Below are 18,779 nucleotides of genomic sequence, written 5' to 3'. Positions count from 1 at the left end.
TAAAACCACTTTCATTTCGGAATATTATATTTTTAAATTTGTTGCAAGAAATAAAATCTATCAAAAGATTCGGTACCCTTTAAATCGATTTATTAGGTTTCCTATTTACTCATAATCACTTCCGTTTAACAAAGCTAAACCTTTAGCAGTTTCATTAAGTTTACTTAACCCTTCATTAAGAACTCGTCACGCCCATCGCCTCGCTTAAGCTTGTTTGCATGCCACAAAAACGCCCTTGAAACGCCCTCTGAACAAAGTTTTTTTAGGAGTACAAAAAAGTAAGAAGCACCCAATCAGAGCTGCTGATTGTAATATCCTTTTCGCGCTTCCTCTCCCGAATTACCCCTCAATTAACTTCACGCAACCAAAATCCTTTCAATTTGAATAACCAGAACGAGGGGAGATCGCTCAACAAGTGGTACTTTAAAAAATGAGGTGGCAAGGGTAACCCTTCGCTCAGGGTTACCCCCTCAATTGGCTTCACACCTCGGCGCTATTCAAATGATATGTTAAACAGGGTTGAGCCGGATCAACAGTTTGCCTTTTTTTGTGTGTGCCATGCTAATGTTACGGCACTTGAGTTTTTTAGCGGTTTAGCAACCCTTCATTCGAAAAAAAGGGTTTCCCCTGCCGTTTATTTTGACAACATTTGAATATGCATAATGACACGGGGAGGGGTGTGAGAGGGGCTAGGGGCACCCTTGGCTCGATTGACTCGCCTAATTTGTGTAAACCAATAAAAATGCAAGTTTAATTGTCAACTACTATCGGATGGCATTGGCAACCCTGTTAATGCGCGCCGCATTTATTCAAATGGGGTGGATTTCCATGCATGTTTTTGCATAGATTAGTTGCACTTCGTTAGGGGTGGTTGGCCTCGGTTTCGGGGTACTTACATAATTGCTCGGCCCATCATTTAAATGCGCCAATGCAGAAATTTACATTTTGACAAATTGTTATTTCTGTTTGTTTGCGAACAGAAGAGGGTCGTGTTAGGGTCAACGGGGGAGTTGGAGGTGGAGGTCAAAAGAGCATATAGGGGTCTCACAAGGATGATCTCTGGCTTAAGCTTGTTGCCATGCGGGGGTTGTTTTCTCGGGGGAGTTTTTGGTGGGTGTGGTAGAGCAGATTTTGGGTGGCATTCCATGGAAATGGTTGAAATGCCGTTAAGGTTTAAATAATTTATACAAAGGCACGTAATGAATTCGTGTTTATACCAATTATTTTCAATGTTGGGACCAAAAACTATTGAAATGTATAATAAATAAATCGTACGATTTTTAGATAAAGTAGTCTGGAAAAAGTGATAAGAAGCCTCTATGGAATTTTCAAATACCATAAAGTAAGCCTGCTGATAAGCTCATACAAGATGTTATGTTATTTTTGGACTACTTAGATTTTTAAGGTTTTTCACATTTTTGAGTGAAGCAACCCTATACTTTCTTATTGCAAACCCAAAGGCTTCTGACCCATCTTCGGTCTCACTTTGGTCACGTGCTGGTTGCCCAACAGCACCTATAAATATTATAGGTGCCCTAACCTAATGCCTCATTGCCAATAGCCAGGAACCAGGAACCGCGCCAGTCCTTGGCCGCACTTCTGAGTTACTACCTAGGCCAAACCCTGAAATCGAGCCCAATGTGGATGTGGATAGGGGATGCGGAAAGGGGGTGCGTGGCTGATTGCATATTGCAAAAAAAAGAGGAAAACTGAAAACTATAAAAATTGTCTGTCGTGTGAGTAATCAATTTAGCCACAAAGTAGCCACGTTCCGCCACGAGTCGGGAGCAGGATAGAAAGGACATGACGTCTGAATGCTGGCCAAGGATTAGCCATATTATATGCACATTTATTTACCTGATAGCGAACGCAGTGGCGAGGGCGGTGTGGGTGAGTTCGACATGTGCCGCATAACTGCAAAGAGAAAAATGAAATATGTTTTTAATTTTTAATAATACTTAACAGCAGAAAACTCAAATGCAAATGACACGTACTCGTCATTCCACACAGATATGGACAGGACGAGCAGTTCTTAAAGAAGAAGTGGGGATGGTGTCCTGGTGTCAGGGTGTTTTCATTTCGTGTCTGGCTCGTAAAATGTCCATTAGGAGTTCGGACATAACACATTTCTTATGGCGTATATAACATGCAAAAATACTGAGTTTCAGCTGAGTGCTCGCTGGTGTAAAATTTTTAAGACTCAATTTCCGAGTGCAAATGGTTGGCATTGTGCTCAAAGTAGTTTTCACGCAATTTTTTATAGTTTGGGAAAGAGGCGCTGCCAGTATTGCCACGGAATCTTAACTAGCTATAGTAATAGTATTCTACAACTTTGCCTTTTAGATTTCAATGACTAGCTCCCTTTTCATAGACTTGGGACCAAATCCTGACCATCTTTTATCCATTTTCCACCGTCCTTTCTCATCCTCCCTCAGCTCTTTTTTTTTGTGCCATTTGGTTTTTTGTTTTGCAAAGTAGATATTAAATTTATAGCTCCCTCGGGGCGTAAGCAAAGTAGTATCCTGGCCCAAGAAGAACAACGGGCAGTAGGGAAAAAGTAACATATTTTTACGACAATATATTGTGTGAGGACGCTCTGACTTGGGGAATCCTTGTGCATAATGTCCAGTGCTGGACAATATAAATATACAGATTACCATTGGCCATTGGGATGGCGTTGTCCTTGCGGTTGGGTAATGGTTTGGCCCGATGGGATTGGGGTCGGCTTAGTTGGAGGCGGTGGTTGACCTCACACCTCACTTGTTGGCAGGATAACAAGTGGCATTAGTCAAAGGATCTTTGGGATTTTAGCTGTGTACATGATCTGCATGCTGGAATTGCTCGTCCTTTTTATAACCACACACCTACGGCTTAAATGTAATTACAGAAAATTTGCCTTTTGTGGCTAATTTGGTTTCTTTCCTTTGTTCCATGCAAATGAAAATTACCTACGTCCTAGGCTGCAAAATAGTTTTCTCCCTAAAAAACGAAGGAAATGCTGGGAATATGAAGAAAAAAAACAGCGGTTCCTTCTCCTTTGTTTTCATGCAAAATACCCTTATGGAAAAAAGACAACGTCTCGGACACAGGTAAAAAGGACACTGCCAGGATGCATATGCAAACACAAGAAATCTAAAAACTACGATCACACGCTCGCACAGTGGGACACTCAAGGACAGCAGCTGCCCAAAAAGGACACCGTCAGCAGCAGGACATCGCATCAAATCTGTTGCAAAACGCCATGAAATCGTTCATCTGATAGGGAAATTGTGTGTGCCTCTTCTATATAGTATTCCATCTGATCTGGACCTGGGATAATGTGTGGGCGTGTAATGATAATCGGCGACCTTTGTGTTTGAACTGGTTTCGTCCTTAGTCCCTTTCTGACCCAATTTATTGCTCGAGAAAGTGAAAAGTTTTTGTAACAGGTACGGGGTACTATAAATCAGGTTACGACTTGGTTTTCATTCGGTAAGTTGTTTGTGTTGACTTCTTGGCTATGTTTTATTTTAAAGAGTCAATAAAACCTTAAACTGACTTGGATCAATAAATAAATCCAAATTTCTTTTAAATTTAAATATTTAAATCCGTTTTTTGTTGGTAATTCTAAAATGATAGATTCTTAAAAACTGAATTTTTTTCCTATTCAAATATTCAAATCATATTCACAAAGCCCAAGTTCGTTTGCATTTGACAACTCTAGCCACGCTTCTTGAAAAGCTTCCATGGCTGGTTGTAAGATGGCAACCCTGAAAAACTCACATGTGTGTGCGGCTGTTGTTGCATTTTCCTGATGGCAAATTTTTGTTGGCGTGCTTTCCACATTCGCCGATTGTTGTGCTTGTGTATTTGTGTTGTTGGTTGCATCCCAGAGACGCTGTTGTTGTTGTTGCTGTAGCACCATCATTTTAGCAGTTTTATATTTAAATAATGTTTTTCAAATTTAAATATTCAGTTGGTCACTTAAACATTCACGACGAAGACAGTCTACGATTTCCTATTTTCCCGATTTGTTCTGTTCGATTTCAATAGTTGTCACGAGCAAGGAAACCGGACCGTCTAGCTTCAACTTCTTCGGTCGAATGCAACTTAGAAACTGAATTGAGGAATCGTATTTTGCTGCATTCTCTGCTATGTGCATGCCACCTCTCGCTCGCACTCGCTGCCCTCTCTCTCTCACTCTCTCCGCTGGTTGCCAGTGTGCGTGTGTGTGTGTGATATGCTTTATGATTTGCAGCCGTAGTTTTCCTCACTTCCTCTCCGCTCTCTCGCTCATTTTCATTTTCCCCAGCTATCAACCCCTGCACCGTTAGCCGAGTTTCAGTGTGTGCGTGTGTTGTGGAACGTATCCTTTGTCGCCGTGCATTCTGATCAGAATATCCTGGGACTCCATTGTGTTCGCCCTCTCCTGCAGTCTCACATTTTCCTGCATTTCCACATTTTCCTGCATTAGCATAGGCCACAAGTTGACTTCTCCTGCGAAATGGGTGTGGCCTATGTATTATGCATTCTCCGACCTTCTGCGCAGCATGCAGCATTTCTTTGCATACCTCGACTTGCCCCCAGTTGCAAGTAAATCATAATTAAGTGGGGGGTTTTATGTGCTCCTGGGAAGGTGTCGTCTGGCTTCTATATACCATTGGGGGTTATAGTTGTATATAGTTCAGATTGATTGGGTAGTTTTTTGGAGAAATCTCGTGAGCTGAGTTCGGTGGGATTCGTTTTTATAGAAGCAAAGTTGGTAACTTCTGACTTTGCATTATATTTACTTTAAACATATTAATGTATAATATTTATTGAAGTATTTTTTAGACATACAAAAATCAATGATTTTCTGTATTTTCTGTCTACTTATAGAGTTTTAAGGTAAAATGTGGACTATATAAAGATTCTGATATATTAATCTTTTAAAGATCAATGACTTTTTATTTACTTTTTGTGTAAATGGAAAATTCCATCTAAAATCCACAGCTTTTCACCACCTTTTATTGTTATTCTATGAATCCCAATCAAGCATTTTCCGAATCCTGCAAAACTGCAGTCCTGCCATCCAGTCCACCCATCAAGTTGAGCATTTGGTGTGATTATATAAACACAAAGCTCATTCATATAAACATCACCGCAGCCATTGAACCAAGCTCGAGTAATTACAACAAGTGTTGTTGCGCTCTCTCGCTTTCTCCCCTGCTTCCGCCTCTCTTCCCTTTTCCACCTCCCACCCATTCGTTTTTCCTGCTTTTTTTGTGAAGAAATAGCGGGAGAAAAGGACCTTTGCAGCCCTGACGACAGCGCATACACTTTATGATTATGACTGTGACTGCACTTGCCTTTGCTTTCTTTCTTTCTCTTTTCGCCAAAGTTTGTGGGAGTTGCAGGAGCAAATTCTTTCTTGAGGGAAATTCATTCCCGCTTTCGTTTCCCTTCCCCTGACTTGAGCCCATTTCCCGTTTCCTCTGAAGCATTTTAATTAAAACTGCAAAATTAATGTTTCTGCCTTCAGGACTCTATTTCCTCTTCTCCGAGGACTAAAACAATTAAAGAATGTCGAAAACACCAATAAAAGCCAACGAAATATAAACGAGCATTTATGAATATAAACCTGCTTAATGTTTTATTATATTATTTAATTATATAATTTAATTATAATTCATAATTAAATGTTTAATGTTGAAGAAAATGTATTGTTATATTATAAAGCTCCTTTAAAGTGCCAAGTAAATTTATGTACGTTTAATATGAGTTATTATTATTGTAGTATTTAACTACAACTATGCACTTAACATTAAAGTGCCAAAATGATTTAAGCAACAGAGTAAAAGCCGGGAAAATCAATACCAATCGTTCAATTCTCCCCCTAACTAATTTCAATAGTTATCCTTTTTGGTCCTGGCATTGCTGCTGCTGTTGCTGCTGCTGATTAAACTTGTCACAGGGAGACAAAAGATAAACAGTTCCTCACTTTGGATAGTTTTCCCTGTGCGTTATTTTGCCTAGCTCTTGGGCGGTGTCTAGGCAATTTGATTATTTGCCAGGAGCAGACGGCACAGACAGCCAGGACATCACTGGACCCAACAGACAGGACCAAGGAAAGGGGGAACAACACCCAAATACGCACACATGTGCATAGCAACATGGAGGTTTTTGGGCATTGAAATTAATCAAGAAAATAAACGCTTCGCAGCATCGCCGGGAAATCGAAAGGAAAAGGGAGTTTTCCTCACACACTTTGCATGACGAAAACAGACGGGACAAGGACAAGGACATCGCCAGGATCGCCGGCGGGTGGGGCACAAAGTGGAAAGTGGTTGTGGGGGGGAGCAGCACTAACCCGGAACCAAACAATATCGGGTGGTTGTGAAAACTACGACATTTCCCTGTCGCTTCTTGTTGTTGCAACGCATTAAAATGACATACCAATTTGCGTTAAGCAAATAAGACGAGACTAGCATTCCGTCCTCAAGTTGATTGTACATTTTGGATAGGGAAAATGGGAAAGGGAAATTATTTGGTTGGGGCAGCATTTCCAGTTGGGGTTCACAGCTTTCGTCCTTTTGTGTGGTCTCTGCATGGGGTTTATGGGGATTAGTTGGCGTTTTAGTGAAAGAACTAAAGCGTAGTTTAGTTTATGCAAATTTATGTGCGAAATATTTATATTAGCACCGTTTTTCAATCTTAAAGGAACCCAAAACCTAAACAATATTTCTTGAAATATTTCAAAAGTAACGGTTTTCTTGAAAAACATGTAATTTCCTTCATCCAAAATGGGTTAAAAGCAGGCACATAAATCAATAGTTCTCTGCCCAAAAAATTGTGAGAAAATTTTGCGAAAATTCCGTTAGATATCCCGTACTTAATCAGAGTCCTGGCACCCAAAGAAAAAAAGTAAAAAAGGAACCGCAATTCTGCCGTGCCTTTTTCTCACCCTCCCTCCGAAGACACAAAAATCGCACAAAAAATCACCCAAAAAATTGGCCTTTGTTCAATTTGAATTTCTTTCAGTTTCGTGCTATTTTTACCTTAAAAAATTACGCATTATTGGGGTACATTCACCCTTAGGTAGCCGAGGCCAAGGGGTTGCAACCCCTCGTGAGTTTACCTTAGAGCTAAGCCGTGGAAGATCTCGGGTAATCTTTGACAGTGATCCTCAATTTTTACCCTTGAGTCGCTGCTCTGCAGTTTTCTTCGGTTTTCTGTCTCAAAAACAAAAAAAAAACGGGCAGAAAAAACGGCGCGCAATTTTCTTCGGCATTGTGCGGCGAAAAAATGCGAAGAAAATTCATTATTTTCTGTTGAAATATCAGACTTTTGGTCTTCGGCGAAGGGTTGCAGCGCCGATTGTCAGCGATTTTCTGTGGCAGATTGCCGCTGGGCAAGTCGAAATCAATAAACGTTAATAAATAATCCAAGAGGGGAAGAAGAAGAAGATGCGGCGCTACAAATGCGGAAGTAAAAGGACATTTAGAGGATGCTTTGTGCTCCTCTTCCTCTATTGATTTCCGTTGCTGAGGTTTCCTCATCGATTTGCGCTCTCTTTAATCGGGTTCCTTTCTACTATTTTTGGCGCGCTATTTTTGTGGGTTTTTTGTACAAGATGTAGTCGGTTTTTTTTTTTATTTTTAGTTGGGCAGATGAAAGGAGTTGACAAGTTTTGGAGGGAACGATTCGAGAGGGTTCCCTTTCTTGCAACGGTTGACAGTTTGGAAAAGTTTCAATGGCTTAAAAAGCATAAATATCAATAAGTATTTATTATATTTATACATTATATATATTATACATAAGAATATCGTAGCATAGTGCTTATTAAATGATATTAATACTTTACATAATTAAGATTATTTATATTTTATTTACTACTTTATTTGAATATTTTTGATAAAAACTGAATGGCACATATGGCTTCCTCTACTGACTCCATTTTTTGTCAATCCAAACATTTCCATCTATGAATCAATCTATGCAAATCTAACCCTTATGTCGTTGCGCAACCATTTTAAAGTCGGTGGAAAAATGTAAATCGCATTTAAATGGAGGTGGTGGGTAAAAAACAAAAATGGATTTATGATCTTTGCTTTACAGCTTGTAAAGCGTTTTTATTGGATTTACGGCCACCCTCGGCGGAGTTTGGTGCCCAAGGCGGGGCTCAATTGGCCATAAGCTGCTCAGGGTACCGGGTCACAGTTGGTAGTGACACCAGTTTTGCGTCAGAGCTTTTCACTTTGGATTTTCCCTTTTCGCCCATTGTTGGTGCGGGTGGTGGGTTCTCTACTCGCTTTTTGTTGTGTCCCTGTCAAAGGTTACCTCATGCAATTGTGGTTGGGTTTTTTTTTCTTTTTAGAATGCCGCAAGCAACCTTTTCGGGCAGCCCGACAACCACCCACCAAATGACCCCAGTCTGACCCACCCACCCACTGGGCGGACAAAGTGGTTTTAAATTCCATTAAATAAAGTTGTAAAGGTTGCGCTGGTGTACTTGAGAATTTTCACGCATATTTTGTTCGCACTTTTGTAAAATTTATTAATATTTTAGTGATTTTAAATGGAGTTTGTATGTTGGCAATTCCAAAGGGGCACTTTCCCCACTTTCTTTTCCTTTGCTTGGGGTTGGCTAAGGGTGCGAGAGGTATTGTATTAAGTTGAGAGCTTGTAATTGAGTTGAATTCGGTTTTATTTTGAACTTTTTGAGTGGGTGGTTTTGGGTTACCTGAATTAGATTTCAAATGTGAAATGATTGTGGTGTCTGCCTCTTTGAGAGTACAATAGAAATTTTAGAAAGTTATTTACTATAATTTCTTAAAACTATAATTGGGTTGTGTAATTTCATACGACGTTAATTGCGAACTTTATTTAAAGCCCTCAATATCACTTCAAAACTTGTAACAAACATAAAATAAATTAATTAAAATAGTCAAATTTTAACATAAGATTAAACGTTGTATATTTGGTCTACACAAATATGTATATTGCACATATTATCCACATTTACTTAACTAACCCATTTTCCGCCTTCTCGTCCCTGCTAAACAATTAATTTGAGCATAAAACTTACCTTTGTTGGCAGGACGACAATGTCGACCATTTGGTGCTGGCTGCTCGTAAATGCTTGGCTCCTTGGGCGGATCCATAATGGTCGAGAAGGACGTGGAGTTCGGGGGCAGGACCTCTCCGACTGGCGGTTGCTTATGGGTTGGCAGTGGTGTTGGCCCAGCCCTTGGTGGGGCAATGTGGAGCAGCCTCGTGGCATGGCCATTGGCATCGCAAACGACGCCATGCCAATGATGGTTGTGCTCCAGCTCAGATGGTACAACGTGGGGTTTCCTCAGCGTTTCGTGCTCCTGCTCCTCGTCCTGCTCCTGTTCCTGAAGGACTTCCTCCTCGTCACGCAATTGCTGATGCTTGAGCTGGTGCTCCCGAATGAGGCGATCTCGTTCGTGAAAGTGCCGGACGAAGGAGTGGTCACCGGTGTGATTCTGGTGATTCTGGTTGTTTTGGTGGTGCTGCAGTGCTTTCGGCGGGGTTAACGACTTGAACGTCTCTGTTTTTTGGGGAGGATACTCGACCAAGCCGGGCGGCAGACTATTAATTAATGTGCCCATTGTCCTTTGCTGGTAATGATGTTGTTGCTGGAACATAATTTCGTGCAGCGGTATTAGAAAGTCTGGCAGGGATTTCTGTCTCTGTTTGACAGATGCCAGCGTCTCCATGCCAAAATACGAGACTGGCAGACATGTCTGGCCATCGCCACCGCCACATGCGGAAGTCATCTGCTGGCCAACATCCTTGTTGATTTCCCCGCTGCCGCCGTTGTTGTTGCTATTATAATTATGATATCCAATGCCGTCGGCGGGCCTTAGATACCAAGGATTTAATATTGTTTTGCCACGACAGCTTGTAGCCAGCGCTATAAATCACGGGAAAATAAGTAAAAAAAAGCGGGGAAAAAAGGGTTAAACAATTGCATTTTTATAGACTAAACGAAATGAAGTGAGAATTTGGCGGAAAAAAGTGTTGATAAAATGGGCTAAAAAAGGGGTAAAAAAAAGGGTTTCAATATCATTATCAACACTTGCTGGCTTTTCACCCCTCCGATGGTAAACAGCCCTCTTTCGGCGCCTCCAACCCCTTCACCCAAAGCATATTGCCAATGGAAACCGTTTATGTCACTATCAATTACTCATCATTATGGAACTTTGATACGCCTTTCCACCTTGTAACCCCCTCTATTCCGCACCCTTAGCCCATTTGGTTACGCTGCTGCTTTTGCTTTTTAGTGGGGGTTGTACGCCATATTCGGCATATCTAGTTTTCAATCAGTTTTTTGTTCTACGGCGCTCTTTTCATTTATGACTTTGATTGATTATGAAATCTGTACATAATTTTGATTTTATAGTTTTCGCATAAGCAGCAAAGGGAGTGAAATCTGAACATTTGTTCATCGAAGTGTGGGCGTTGTACATCATCATTCTGAGTGACACGCCCTTTTGATGGGGTAACTCTATTAGTTGGATTTTAGGACTACTAATGGCGTAAAATCGAAACAGACGGGAAACAAGTACATTTTAAACATTTCTTACTTTTTATCAGTACTCTTATTCTGTGTTTCAGTTGGTAATGTTATTGGTGGTAATGTAAATTTGTAAGCTACATCTCAAATATGCTCAAATTAAATAATTAAGCATAAGCGCCGTAATTTACAAAACTTTTCTTTACATTTTTCCGATGCCCCATTTATTTTCCCGCCGACAATTGCTACTGTATGGCATATGATCACTTCATTGTGGATCATTTATGAGCAAGTACCCACGGAAAAACACGGATCACTTTATGAATGAAACTCTGACCTGTGGCTAATGATGCACAAAAATAAAAAAGCACCAAACACACAATTGCCTGCGCTTCGAGTCCAACCGAGGCAACCACAAAATGTTCATTAGAGCGCCAAAAGCCGTCTGAATAATGAGAGAAGTTCACGAAACACGAGTTTGAGTTAATTGCGATTGGAGGCAGTAGTCAGATCGGATCAGAGTCGATGTTATGGGTATTAATTTGATTTATGACCGGGGGTCAGGTAGAGCAAAGCCGCGAAAGCCATTTCCCCTTCTGTTCGCTGCGCCACAGATTGAGCCGGATTCTTTAGCATAGCGATAGGAAAAATATTAGTTAACGTTTAACCCCCTGTCACCCCTTCGGATCGTGTTTGCCACGCGACATCTTGAAGATGCAAAAAGGGTTGACGCACCGGAAATGGTGAAAATACATCTGATGCGAACTGTGCCGGCGAACCTAGCTTGTTTCAAGCCAAATTATTTAAATGTAGCTAAGAATATGTATATATAATGTTAATAATGTTAATGTTAAATAATGTTAAGTATATAGAATATTGCCGCAATGTGATTTAGCTTTTTATACATTATAACATTTACATTTATACATTAAAACTTTAATTTAAAAGATACTTTTGCCTATCTTATCTTTATATTTTAGTTTTATTCAAATCATATGATAATAATATTTAAATTTCCGTAAATATTTCATATTAGTAATGTGCTAATGTGTCTCTGTGTATAGAATATGTGTCACCACTGACTGCGAAGCGTGCCGAGGATTATGAAAATGAAATGAGGGCGGTTCGGCCGAGAAAGCTGACTTTCAATAATTGGAAAGGCTTCCTGAATTCTATAAGCGATTCCTGTGTCGTTGGTCCTGTCAATGTGCCTGAATGCGCGTGCCAGTCAAGGTCCTTTTTCGAAATGCAATCTGTCGAGGGGGAAAACTCTCGCTGACAGATGAAGATCCAAAGGTGAAAGTTTCAATCAAATGAGGGGAGGACTAAGAAAGGATGCCTTGCTTGCACAGTTGCCAACGGAGGAGCAGCTGCTGCTCTAGCCGCACAAGCCGCAATTGTTAAAAAACTGAACATTAAATCCTTTTTTCAGGCTCAATTTGCTACTGATGCCGTGCATCCTTTGGCCCCGTGCACCCTAAGCCTGGCAAGCTGTTTCAACTAAATCGAAGGCGCTCCAAGGGATCCTCCCGCCATTGCCAACCAGTTTCCCCGCTTCTTTTTTGGCATTGTTACTTTGTGCGATTATATTTACCTGCAACATGGCGATTAACGCGCATCCTGCTCACTACCTGGTCCCTCTTTATTGCTATCCTATGCGCTTTGATTTCCCATTGCGGCAATATCCTTTATCCTTTGTGCTCCTTTGTTGCATGCACCGGCTGGCAAACACATTAGAAAAAGTGAAACGCGGGGCTAAGGAAAGGGGCAGCCCCACAAAAGTGTCAGGAGCTCAATGCATTCGCAGTTGGCTTGTTCCCTTCGATCCTTTAAGGATTTCCAATTACGCAATGCCAGCGAAGGAAATTCGCTGAATATCTCTGTTTTCCGTTGATCGAAATGAGTTTTTTTTATGATTTTTCTATGGAACTATGGAAGTACTTTTAATTGAGAAATCGGACCACACAACAGGCACTTGGCTGATTGTGTGAAGTCTTAAAGGTTATTAAAATATGTGGCTAACAGCAGATGTGGTAAAAAGTGGTCATAAAAGGGAGATTTTTATTGAAATTTCATTTTTTGGGGGCGTTTTTTTTTTTGCTTTTGTTCGAAAATCAAATACTTTTCTCTAATATATAACATTTAAAATATAACATTTATTTTTCAGTGCACCATTTAAAATGAAACGTGTCAGTAAAATGTTATAAAAAAGTCGCAAATTGATTTGCCAATCTAAAATTGAAATATAGCACTATTTTTATACCATAATTTTGTGTGGCTCCGTTTTTATCATTAAAATTGGTACTATTCCAAGCGTTTTTTCCAAGGCCCCATCTCCACAAATTTCTCTCTGTCTACTGACTGATGTAACGAGTCTATTCGCAGGCAAATACGTAACACATAAATATATAAAAAATAAAATGACGAGATGAGAGAGTTAAAAACCATTTAGAAATGTTTGCATTATAATTGCGGTGATTATTTCGGAACGGGGTCATTAACATGTGACATTCACAAACAAAAAAAAACTGAAAAAACAAATAAACAAATTCGAAGAGAAACAGTTCGGGATGAGATCTCCAAAGAGCGATAAAATAGTAAAATCAACGGTTTGGGAGCAGACGGAGCTTTCTAGAGTGATAAGAACTTTTTGGAGAATTGCGGTTAATTGAAGAATGCCAAGATTTGAGCGGAAGATTCAGCAGCTCGAAGGTAGAACCATAAATTGTTCCACTAATGTGATTTCTGTGGTGAATCCGAGTGTGTTGTATTACCTAACCCACTGAAGCGTGTGCTCAGCTCCCCCTTTGACCCGAATGCCCCCGTTTTTGGTTTTGGCCCGATCATGATTGTATAAATTGCCAAAGCGCGTTGCCAAAAAAGTTTAGAACTTTTCTGTCTGCTGCCGGGCGCGCAACTCGAATTTAATCATTGCTCTCACTTGAATCGTGTGCGTGTGTGTGTATTCGAGTGTTTTTTGGACCATGGTCAACGCTTTGTGGGCCACGTTAATATCGCTCACTTTAATCGGCCGTGCTTTAGCCAACGATCTATTTTCCCTGCCACCCGCCACGAATCACAGAGAGGAATTGCTCGAGGATTATGGCCGTTTCCTGCTGTCCACCATGAACAGGACCATCGATCCCTGCGAGAACTTCTACGAATTCAGCTGTGGCGGCTGGAAGAAGGCGGATTTGGTACCGGAAGAGGCCAGGAATACCAGCTTTCTGCACGCCATCCAGCACAAGATCGACGAACAGATCCAGGGATTCCTGCAGAATGCCACCAAAAGAGAGCTGGAGGATCTGGGAGTTAATGGCACCAAGTCGGCGGAGATTAAAGCCAAACAATTCTATGCCAGCTGTGTGGAAATGAAGGCCAACTTGTCGTTGGGCTATCAGTATTTTATGGAACTCGATGGAGATCGTTTAAGGGAGCACAATGCGTCCTACGATTGGATGTACATCAACTTTATGTCCAAATACGACATATATCCTTTGCTAACGCTCAAAGTGCACTATAGCACTTCGTCCAGGAAGTTCGATATACTTTTAACGCTTCCCAGTAAAGTTTTAGCTGGTTACAGTGAGGAGCAGTTGAAAAATATGACCAGTGAGTTTGGATTGGATTCGAGTGCAGAGAAAGCCAAGCAATTTGTGGAGAACTTTAACAACCTAACGCAATTTGAAAGAAATTTAGTTTCATTAGCCAAAAGTCGCAATGAAACAGAGCAGTTGAATTTTAAGGAATTCCTGGCGAAGCATAAACACGATCGTTTGAATTGGACGCGATTTTTTGACCTGGCCTTCAATGGCAGTCAGGAGTCCCACTGGCCAGTGCTCAATCAATTGGATAATATCAACGATTTGGTTTTCTTTCTGGAACAAACCAATTTGGAAACGTTAAGAGGTTATATAAAAATGCGAGAGCTGCTCAAGTTTTATGGCTTGTGGAAAACTCAAACTAAAACAGGAGGAGTTCAAAGTGAATGTCGCTCTTTGTCGGAAACGTATTTTAATTACGCTTTGTTGCCCTGGTTTATTGGAAAGGTTTTCGATAAGGAGAGACGCGCAGATATACTGAGCGTTGCCAAGGACATCAAGGACACGTTCTATGATCTCCTGGACCATCACACGTGGTTGGATGAAGATACTCGCTCGCAGGCTAAGACCAAACTGGCTTCCATGGATATTTTAGTGGGCTATACGGATGATCTGCAGCATCGCGAAGTGATTGATGGTGTTTACACCGATATCAATATGACCGGAAATTGGTTCGAGAACCTGTGTATCCTGGAGGGCAGTAGAGCCAGAATACGCCTGCGATCGGTGGACAAGGCACTGATTCCCCTTCTCATGCCCACGAGAACAGTGAATGCGTACTATGCTGATTTTCTTAACTTGGCCTTTATTACCATTGGAATGGCCCAGTGGCCCTTCTATCACATAGACTTTCCCGATGTCCTTAAATACGCTGGCGTGGGCAATATTATAGGCCATGAAATGGCCCACGGATTCGATAGCTATTGTTATCAGTACAATTATGATGGCAAGAAGACGAACTGGTGGTCCTCAGCTTCTTTAAGAAACTTTAAAGAACGATATCGCTGCCTCGAATCGCAGTATAACAAATTTATTTTGATGGGCGTCCAAACTAATGGAACTCTCACCTCTGGCGATAATATCGCCGATAATGTCGGCACTCGAATGGCATATTACGCATTCAAGAGGAAAACTGGCGACAAGGCTTGGTTGGAAAAACCCCTGAGGGGTGTTAATTTTAACAACAAACAGCTGTTCTTCGTTAAGTTTGCGCAAACCTGGTGCAACGGCAAGGATAATGGCGATAAGCTCCGGAGACTGAAGACTGATGTCCACGCCTATGATGAGTTCCGGGTTCAAGGCACCCTGAGTAATATGCCCGAGTTCAGCGAGGCTTTCAATTGTAAACTGGGCACCGAGATGAATCCGCTCAAGAAGTGTGTGGTTTGGTGAAATAAAATCGATTTACGAAGAAATTGGCGGGTTGTTGTTTATAATAATTGGGTTTAATGTTGGGAAATATTGAAAATACTATCAAGAGATAAAGGCATGAAAAAATTTATGAATTATAATTTTTTTATAATTATCTAGTAACAGGAAATAATACTGCATGAGTATCCGAGAGTAATCTAGTGCTTTATAGAAAAGTTTAAAAGAGTAAAGTATCAAGAATATTCAATAAGAGATCTAAATATTTAGATATAATATTTCATTTTTACAAGTTTCTGTTCCGTTTTTTAAGAGTTCCTGTTATTTGCAAAAATCTGGGAATAAGAAATCCGAATAAATATGGTTTTGCCTGCCCCGTTGACGTCTTCATTTAGTCAGGCCAAGTATTTTCCGCTTGAAAACCATCAGCGACTTTACAGTTCCTCTGCTGGCAGAAAATCGATATTTCATGGCCTAAACTAACGCCCCCCACTTGGAACAGCTGATGGCAATCGAAAAGAGCCGAAATACTAATTGATTTGATGCAGAACCTGCCGGAGGAACCACCCATCGGCCAGGACAACTCGAAGTGTGGGCGGGTCCTGGCAATATTTGTCTTTGACTTTGCAGCGATGACACCTTTCTCATTACGAATTAATGGCATTTTCGGCCGACGAACAAAAGGTGCAACAATAGAGCGAAAAGAAAGTCACCGGCTACAAGAAAAGGTGCAGAACGTGAGGATTCTGCTGGAAAACCGTTGTCCGTGTTCTGTTTTTCCCAAAAAGAAAAACAGTTTTTACCATCATTAGTCGTCACTTGAGAGTCAGATACGGAGAATGAAAACCCCGAATGTGTTAGCCCGGCCAAGGGCTAGGAGTCAAAAAGGAAGCCAAACCGTTGGATCGAGCCTGCCGTCTGCATACGAAATAAGGATATGTATTTGCTTAAGGATATTCGGGCTTATCTCGGCCGTCCGAGCGACGGCATAACGGATTTTCGTGCATTTGTTATGGATTTTCGGCGCCAGGTCTCTTATTAGCTGGCCAGGTAAGCCGATCCTGCTGCCTTTTGCATCCTCGCAGCGGGGCATCCTGACTCCTGGCAGGTCGTAACAATCTGGCTCATTGCATTGCATAGATAGATCATTAATTTAATGTCTTTTGTGCACGAGAAGGAAATGCAAAGTGCAATCGTGGCATACTGGCATATACCCACATCAAGCAACTGATCGTGGAGGTGGTCTTCGAGTCGAGCAAATTGCAAAATCTCCTTGGTTGGGAAATTCGAGACGGCAGTGCTCTATCTCATAATTGCATTTGCCTAGTACAATGGACCAGTCAAATTAGCCTTCATTTGTAATCTTCTGGCACAGGTTCTTGGGTCTCCGCCTCCCCCCACTTCTCGACCAACCAGATACCCCATCTTGATCGCATTTAATCCGTTTATGTAAACCATTTCAAAGAGGGCTTGTCGCTAGTAATTCGAAAGGCGTAGTCGTTGTAATAAAAAATCAACTTGCTATGGGAAGCTCTTGGCGAGCAGAGGGGGTGGAGTCCACACTGGGTGGGTGATGTACGGGATTGCAGCTATAGCGAGCTAAAAGAGTTGCCAGGTATTGATAAAATAACTACATTAATACAATTAAATATTTAATTTAAAAACAGTTTCATACTCATGCCAAGAAGAAACAAGTACATTGCAGACGAAGGCAGCTTTTCAGTTTAAACATTAAGGTGTTTTTACACCTTGAGTTGGCAACCCTATGACATTGCTGCCTGTGCAAACAACTGGCCAAAACCATGTTTCCATAATTACATGCAGAATGCCTCTTACGCCACGGCAACCTGCTTCCGCTGCTTATCCAATAATGCCTCATCCAACCTTCACCCCTTTTCACAGTAACCCAACTGGCTGACCCACCATCACCATCAACCTCATCATCGTCCTCGTCCTGGCCATCAGCTCCATCTGCCTCCACCATCGCAGCCGAAATTGAACGAAGGGGGCGTCGTCGCGGGCCAAGTTAAGAGTTAAGCTTAGCCGGGCCAACAGTCAGGTAGAAACTACCAAAACAGTTGCACTTGCCGGGCATTTTCGGATTTGGGGTTTCTGGGGGGAGGGCAGGGACTAGGATCGGCAGGAATCCATCGGTGCACTAGCTGCCAAGTCGGGTGTTCATGGTGAATTATGAAAATCGTTGCAAAATTAAGTTAAGAACTTTTTCCCCAGCTTAGCAGGAAGCAAAAGGCGGTGGATGTGGCAGCGTGAGAAGGTCGTGAGTTGCTTATTAAATAAAATGCTGAAACTGATTCCAAAAAATGGTGTTTCGAATGAAACGCATGACACATTGAATAGATCTATTAAAAAATGTATCAAAAATAGTAAAATAGCTGTAAGATATATGAAGCGCAGCAATTTTGCTAAGTTGTTAACTATAAATTTATATTGCAAAAAAATTTAAGAATAGATTTTAAACTTCGGTTTTAAGCTAAAGCACTGATGAACAAATATATGATAGTTTTCTTATTTTTAATAAAGGTCACGCTGTCACCTCTAGCATTTCGCAACCATTGAACCCGTAGCTTTATTAAATGGAGATGATCAATTTAAATATCTTGCAATTGTTGTTGCCGGTGGTGCGTGAGCGTTCTGACCCTCAGCTGCGGCGGTGCTCCTCCACAAGAAGCCTAAGCCAGCTGAGGAGCTGGGGAGTTGGGTAGCCAGGAGGAGCATCTTTGGAGCGGGGCAAATGCATGCGGATCTTGATGCAACCTGCTGCCGCAGATGCTGCCGCCTCCTCTCGATTTGTATAAAAAATGTGCTTCATTTTATTTGGCCGCGACCGGCGTCCGCCTCCATGGGTTAACGCCCCAACTGCCAAGCTCCGAAACTCCAAAAACGCGGCCCAGCCAAAAATGCAGGCAAACAAATCGCATATGGATCGCATGTATCGCTGGGGATTCTGCCTGCACCATGGCTTCTGCTGGATTTTCTGTTTTTTTTTTTGTTTTTCGCCAACGATTATCTAAATTGCATACGAAATTATTTTAATTAAAAATCTAATTTTCTTAGCCGCCTTACGCGACGCAAGGCAACCTCTGTTCTTTTTCCATTATGTTTTTGGATCAGTGGTGTTCCTCCTGTTCAACCAATAATTTTTGTTTACCATACCATCGATCCTAAGGCGATGGGAATTTTCGAGTGTTGTTTGTTCATTGAACCTTTAATTTGACGCGATTAAAATGATATTAGCGTTGCACGTAGTCACATCTGTTGCAAGGGTTTTCCATCGGCAATTCCTTGAA

The 18,779-nt window shown here is 41.4% G+C and overlaps 2 protein-coding genes across 4 annotated transcripts in view; one reads left to right on the top strand and one right to left on the bottom strand.

The window, feature by feature from the left end:
* LOC6732113 (POU domain protein 2) overlaps nt 1–18,779 on the bottom strand; it is a 29,854-nt gene that overhangs the window by 3,589 nt on the left and 7,486 nt on the right. For 2 of the 3 annotated variants that reach the window (XM_016180043.3, XM_039295331.2), the window contains 2 exons: nt 9,047–9,898; nt 1,858–1,914 (listed from right to left, as the gene is read on the bottom strand). In XM_016180043.3, the coding sequence (XP_016024784.1) occupies nt 1,858–1,914; nt 9,047–9,898 (909 nt within the window). Of the gene's footprint in view, nt 1–1,857; nt 1,915–3,762; nt 4,108–9,046; nt 9,899–18,779 lie in introns of those variants that run through there. The other variant, XM_016180042.3, reaches the window with a different exon arrangement.
* Nucleotides 13,364–15,576, top strand: LOC6732114 (membrane metallo-endopeptidase-like 1). The gene has a single exon (XM_002079210.4). The coding sequence runs from the start codon at nt 13,486–13,488 to the stop codon at nt 15,493–15,495; it is 2,010 nt and encodes a 669-aa protein (XP_002079246.1). The 5' UTR covers nt 13,364–13,485; the 3' UTR covers nt 15,496–15,576.

This window comes from Drosophila simulans, chromosome 2L (genome assembly GCF_016746395.2).
Source record: "Drosophila simulans strain w501 chromosome 2L, Prin_Dsim_3.1, whole genome shotgun sequence".
NCBI lineage: Eukaryota > Metazoa > Arthropoda > Insecta > Diptera > Drosophilidae > Drosophila > Drosophila simulans.
This window is presented reverse-complemented; position numbering and strand designations above follow the sequence as displayed.

Coding starts and splice junctions, on each gene's coding strand:
- LOC6732114 (XM_002079210.4), top strand. CDS start 13,486: ATGGTCAACGCTTTGTGGGCCACGTTAATATCGCTCACTTTAATCGGC.